The 7,234-nt window shown below is 30.0% G+C and overlaps 1 protein-coding gene across 1 annotated transcript in view; it reads right to left on the bottom strand.

The window, feature by feature from the left end:
* LOC119612822 (17-beta-hydroxysteroid dehydrogenase 13) overlaps window positions 1-4,541 on the bottom strand; it is a 7,899-nt gene extending 3,358 nt beyond the window's left edge. The window contains exon 1 of the mRNA XM_037968695.1: window positions 4,267-4,541. Within this exon, the coding sequence (XP_037824623.1) occupies window positions 4,267-4,286 (20 nt within the window). The 5' untranslated portion in view covers window positions 4,287-4,541. The remainder of the gene's footprint in view (window positions 1-4,266) is intronic.
* Window positions 4,542-7,234: the final 2,693 nt, after the last annotated feature.

The following is a 7,234-nucleotide window of genomic DNA, read 5'->3' as shown; positions in this document are numbered from 1 at the left end:
CTAGTCTATAGTCTAGTCTATAGTCTAGTCTATAGTCTAGTCTATAGACTAGACTATAGACTAGACTATAGACTAGACTATAGACTAGACTATAGACTAGACTATAGACTAGACTATAGACTAGACTATAGACTAGACTCTAGACTAGACTATAGACTAGACTACAGACTAGACTATAGACTAGACTATAGACTAGACTAGACTCTATACTAGACTATAGACTAGACTATAGACTAGACTATAGACTAGACTATAGACTAGACTATAGACTAGACTATAGGACTAGACTATAGACTATAGACTAGACTATAGACTAGACTATAGACTAGACTATAGACTAGACTATAGACTAGACTATAGACTAGACTATAGACTAGACTAGACTAGACTATAGACTAGACTATAGACTAGACTAATAGACTAGGACTAATAGACTAGGACTATAGACTAGACTATAGACTAGGACTATAGACTAGACTATAGACTAGACTATAGACTAGACTATAGACTAGACTATAAGGACTAATAGACTATAGACTAGACTATAGACATGACTATAGACTAGACTATTAGACTAGACTATAGACTAGACTAATAGACTAGACTATAGACTAGACTCTAGACTAGACTATAGACTAGACTATAGACTAGACTATAGACTAGACTATAGACTAGACTATAGATAGACTATAGACTACGACTATAGACTAGGACTATAGACTAACTAAGCTAGACTATAGACTAGACTATAGGACTAGACTATAGACTAGACTATAGACTAGACTATAGACTAGACTATAGACTAGACTTAGTAGACTATAGACTTAGACTATAGACTAGACTATAGACTAGGACTATAGACTAGACTATAGACTAGACTATCGATAGACAGACTATAGACTAGATATAGACTAGACTATAGACTAGACTATAGACTAGGACTATAGACTAGACTATAGACTAGACTATAGACTAGACTATAGACTAGACAATAGAATAGACCATAGACTAGACAATAGACTAGACATATAGACTAGACTATAGACTAGAATATAGACTAGACTATAGACTAGACTATAGACTAGACTATAGACTAGACTATAGACTAGACTATAGACTAGGACATATAGACTAGACCTATAGGACTAGACTATAGACTAGACTTATAGGACTAGACTATAGACTAGACTATAGACTAGACTAATAGACTAGACTATAGACTAGACTATAGACTAGACTATAGACTAGACTATAGACTAGACATAGACTAGACTATAGACTAGACTATAGACTAGACTATAGACTAGACTATAGACTAGACTATAGACTAGACTATAGACTAGACTATAGACCTAGACTATAGACTAGACTATAGACTAGACTATAGACTAGACTATAGACTAGACTATAGACTAGACTATAGACTAGACTATAGACTAGACTATAGACTAGACTATAGACTAGACTATAGACTAGACTATAGACTCAAAATATATGCTATAATAGTTAATATTTTTGGAAACTATTGCATTTAGATTACTATTCCGTATTCTGTCACCAATGATCGAAAACAGAAATTGCAAAAAATAAACAGAATCGGAAAAAAAGAAGAAACTATTCCATTTCATTTCAATTCTTTACGATCCTAAGCACGTTCTTGCGGGTTGTTATTCTTTGGCGGAGCGTCAAATCGATATGCTGAATATCAAAGTTGACAAACGTAGACAAGTTAGAATCAAAATGTAATGCAGAAAACGTGTCAATGGCTATATTTAAAGTGCCATCAAACAATATTTTAGAAAATCTCTTTGAATGGGGCAAAAATCGTGGACATGAATTCCAACAATTTTCAATAGAGCACACCCCTACAAGTTTATTTACAACGGACAGACATTCATTGTTAAATTAAGTCTGAAACATCTTGCTCTAGTTTAGTGTTTCGGATTTAATAATTTAATTTGTGGTTTCACTTAAAGATTTTTTCATTCCTTAAACGATTATTAAAATACTATTAACTTAATTTAAAGCTTTAACAATTTGTTATAGATTTTTTTTTAATAAAAAGTGTTCATTATATTGAACTTAATTTATTTACCAATATAATTGTGCTTAATTATCATTTTCACTTCGTAGACTCCAACAACATTTTCTTAATCTTCCCGTTTGGCTTTTTTTTTGGGCTTTACAAATCGAACTTTGTATATTATGTTCAAATATTTATAAAATAATTCACTTTATAAATTTTGATTACAGATAAGAGAACACCGTTTGTGGTCTTTAGGAAATGTACTCAAAATCTCATTTATAGAAGATAAGAAAGCTTTTTTTATTGTTATTCCATAAAAATTGGGAAGATTATTAAAATGTTATAATGAAAATATTTATAATTATTCTTAAGACCTTTTATGGAGTATTTTATTTATATAAAAGTTTAGGGATAAAATAATGAAATAATCCACTTAGATGCGTTTGAGAGTTAAAGGAAAATCGTTAAATTTATTTGCTTTGGAATCGAAAAGGTTAATCAGTGTTGAAATATGATTACGCTGCAATGTCGAAACTGATTGTAAATTGAAGATAATATTTTTTTAAATATTTAAGCAATATTATATTTCATGACTCAATTTAAATAGAAAATATGTAGGAAATTTTAGTCGATTTTAGGCGATCATATCATACCAGTGGGTTCAATCTTTTAAGGATTTGTTAGAGTTAGTAATATTGTTAAGACACCTTCTATATAAAACTTTATATAATAGTAAAGATGTTGTTAGATGTTAGATGGACTGATAAGTCTTACTGGACCCAAATTGTACTTGTAGGATTCTTTAGGTAGGGATCTAAATCTATAAAATTTTTAAACTATCGATTAGCAACTATTGTGCTTACCAATAGACCTTTTTAAAGCTTAATTGGGACGCTCCTCATGAACCCTTGAAGATATGTTTAAATTGTTATTCCATTAGGTACAGTAGTTCGAGAGTCTATTATTAAAGTTGATCGATTAAGTACGTCTAATCAGGGACTTATTATGAACAAATTCTCATAAATTTTAGCAAAGAATTGTATGTTTTAATAAAACTAAATCGTTTACTGATTTCATCTATTTATCTATATAATCTATATTTGTCTGTAATTGATAAACTCAAAAACTACTGCACCTAATAGGACAAAATTTCAAAAATATGTATGTTCAAGGAGTCGTGAGAAGTTTCCTGTTAGGTTTAAAAACTATCCGTTAAATGGCATAGTAGTATTAAATTTAAGTCAATTACACTTAAACCTCCCAACTGGTTATTTTAAAATTTGGGCTATATAGATCTTTACATGGCGATCTTATATGTATATCCAATTAAACTTAAGAACTACTGCACTGAATTAGACAACATTTTAAATATGTTTTCAAGGGGTCGTAAGGAGTGTTTTTGAGAAGTCGTAAAACTATTGCGTCACAACGATTATTTTAAAAATTTGAGGGTTATATAGATTTTTAATTAGAGATCAAGAGACTGTAACGCGGACCGGACACCATTAGTAATTAGTTTGGTCGTTATTTATTGGGAACTATGGCAACTTATGGGAAATTTTTTTAAATATGTGTTCCCTGGATAGTGAAATGTGTTTCTGAGAAGTATTTCGATTTAGTTTCTTATCTTAAGAAAAAGAAGAAGCAATTACACTCATATTAATGCTTCACGATCGTGTATATTCTACACTATGTTTTTGTAAATTGGCAAACGGGGAAATTTCGCCAATACTTTTTGCAAAAGGTCTTTAAATTGCGAAATGACTCTGAGATGATCAGTATAATTCAAGGTTGATGTGGGATCACTTACAAACATCAACACTAAGCCGTAAAAGGGATGTAGGGTATACAAATATTACTTATTACTTTTATTGTTTAAAAAACTATTAATAGCCACTATAATTTACAGTTCATTTAAATATTAGTTTTGAAAAAAAAAACACGCAGATTAAGGGCCACAAAAAATTACAATAAAATATCGCATTTCATATTCACATTTACACACGACTTATTTTACACTGGAACACAGTACCACCTACTACCCTCAACTAAATGAAATTGTGTAATCCAAAGCAATTTAGTGACAGGGGAGGAGAAAATGGCAAGGTGGTCAACAAATTATGGGAATATCACAACATTAGACAATACCAACGACTCATAGGCCATAAAAGAAAAATCAATCAAAAACATATGAGTAATTTCCCATATATGTAGAGAAATTATGTTTAAAAATTTATTACCTGTTGCCGGTTTCAGCCATAATTATTTTTTTGTTTATTTTATTTTTTTGTTGTTAACTTAAAGGAAACAGCAAAGCAAAATGCGCAAATATTTCTATATAAACGTTAGAGAAATTGAACCGTTTACTATCGTTTCCCAATATAAACTGAAATTCTAAAACACACTATTTTATTCAGAATAAAAATTTTGAAAATGAATTTTCTGCTGCTGTAAATGCGTGTGTATGCAAGGCGGTTAGACAGTCGTCGTCAGTCAGTACACGGCGTTTGTGAGAGCTTTTTGTTTTTTCGTTGTTGCTGCTAAAAGTAAAAAAAAAAAATAATAGTATTGTTGCTGCTAATATTAATGTTTGTAGTTGTTTTAGAAATGCTGATAACAATTTGCTTTTTTATTGTTTTTGTTTTTTTTTTAGCGATACTATTACGATATGCTACAAATGTCATTTTCTATATAGAACACAGCGCCACAAATGCCAATCGACTATGTGATCGTGTCGAGTATTATTTTGTTTTAATGTTTTCCACCCATTTAGGATGATCATGATCATCTTGATTGTTTAATTTGTTTTGTTTTTTCTTACATTGTGCTTTAAAGAGATGAATGAATGAATATTTTAAAATTTTCTCTTTATAGATTTTGATGAGTTAATGGCAACAGAAATACAAAAAAATAATAATAATAAAATAATAAAACAATATGTATAAAAACCAGCAATAGCTGCGCAATGTGTGCGAAATTGTTTCAAATAAATTTATAAATAAAAACACTTTCAATTTATTTTTTGTATACAATTTTTTTTTAATCGTGCAAAATTTCTTGCGATTTTTTTTAAGATCACAATCGCTGATTAATAATGATAAAAATACAGAGTTTTAAAAGAATATTTATTAGCAAATTTGAACTCATTTCATTTTTAAACAAATAAAAAATTTAAATATATTCTAACATAGTTATTCGATCGCCCAGCATACCTAACGGCCCCCAATCCAAGTTCAAAGGACTGATTAATATATCAAAATTTTAGGAGCCGAATTAAAGCATTTTTGATCGAACATGAAATTTCGTACATTTTATCTTATTTTCGATATCGAATTTTGATTTCGATACAAATGCTTGCTCGTTCACATCTGCAGTAATTCGACGCCAGATATTTCTTGATTTATAAATGATTGAAAAACATTCACCCCTATCGCCAATAGAAGTGAAATTTTTGTTCTGTCAAATAGAAAATTGCTATCGTGAACTTGTTATGAAAAATTCATTCACAATAGTTGATTTTGTAAGCAACAGCTGTTCATTATTTACCAAAATCTATCAAAAAGTTTCACAAAAGGGGAATTTTTTTCACGTAAAAAAGTTAGTGAACGAAAAAAGTGATAAGGGAACATATTTAACGAAAAATGTTGTTTTGGGATAGTGGTGATTAATTTTTGAGTTTCTCCTTGAGCAACTTAAGTAATCTTTAATAAAGCAGACAATCAAATTTTTAACCCAGAGACCAATGTAATCTTTTCTTCACAAATTTCACCAAAAACTATTTTTAGAATTGTTTAAAAATCTCTTGTATTTGCTGAGATATCTGCCGTTGAAATTTTAGCCGTAAAACATCAAAGATTTTAATTTAAATTTATAGTTAGTTCCAGCTTTAATTTAAGATATCTCGAAAAAAAGGAGAAGATATAACCAACGTTAAAGCTTTACTTCAAAGTCGACATGTTGGACTTTCAGAAAATATAAGAAAATATGGCCAAAAGGAAGGTTTTTTCAAACTTTACGACACTATATCTTCAAAACCTCAAAATTCTGAGGCCAGATTGTGATACAGCGCAGCTTAAAACTATTGTAATTTATATTTTGGTCTCAGGGTTTCTACTTTTTTGTAGGCCTGTGTAATTTTTGTTTGAAATGATATTCCTTCGGAACTGGTTTTTTGAAAGCCTTATCGATCCGATATTCGTTCTATAGAATGGTGGAATTAGTTCTTTAATATATGATTTTATTCAAAATGTTGGTTTTTTGAAAGCCTTATTGATCCGATATTCGTTCTATAGAATGGTGGAATTAGTTCTTTAATATATGATTTTATTCAAAATGTTCACCCTTGGAACGAGTTTTGTAGGAGCTTAGAGGAACAAATACCTTTTCAGACATTGCACCGTGGTATTAAAAAAAATATAGGGAATTCGATATTCGAAAGACTTTTCATTCAATCTGATTAATTTTTCTATAGATATAATCAAAATATGGGGTTTTGGTGACATTACCCTTATAGTTAAGAATTAAATTATGACAAGTGCCAAATAACTGGTTTCTTGAAAATTCTTGAGAAGTATTTTAGAACCTATTTCAGAAGTAATAACGATATCACTTCCAGTGTAACTACCCCTAAATCTCAAGTAGCTCTGTTTGCACACTTCTAGAATCCACTCTAAAAGATTCTATAAAACTTTTTCTGATATATAACAAAATTTAATACAATCTTTTAAGTATCTGCTCTCCAGTATTATTTAATATATTAAAAACTAAAATACATAACTACTGCAACAACAAATTTTCAACTTTGACAAAGTGTTTTTTATGACATATCTAATCATGCAAAATAATAAAGTCATAAAAAATATTGTATATGGGTCATTTCGTGCCAAGTGACTCAACTTTAAAAATCGATGTCTTCCGATTTTTATGAAATTTGCACCAAGGTTAAAACTATTACATCAAGGTTAGTACTATTTAAAATTTTTGTTTTTTTTGGAGACATTGAAGAAATAGCTATCTGAACTGAACTCCTTTAGACAATTTTTGCTAGGACCAATAGGTGAAAAGTTACACTCTTATGAATAAAACCCTGTATGACCAAAATGTCCGACTTTGACCCCCTCTAAGTCCGGCAGTTCTGGACCCATAGTCCAGTAGTACTAACCTTGGCGCAAATTTTTGAGTTGGGTCACTTGATATGAAATTGCCCAT

This window comes from Lucilia sericata, unplaced genomic scaffold (assembly GCF_015586225.1).
Source record: "Lucilia sericata isolate MDLA Ls3-8-SP2 unplaced genomic scaffold, ASM1558622v1 Contig001836F_arrow, whole genome shotgun sequence".
Classification (NCBI taxonomy): domain Eukaryota; kingdom Metazoa; phylum Arthropoda; class Insecta; order Diptera; family Calliphoridae; genus Lucilia; species Lucilia sericata.
This window is presented reverse-complemented; position numbering and strand designations above follow the sequence as displayed.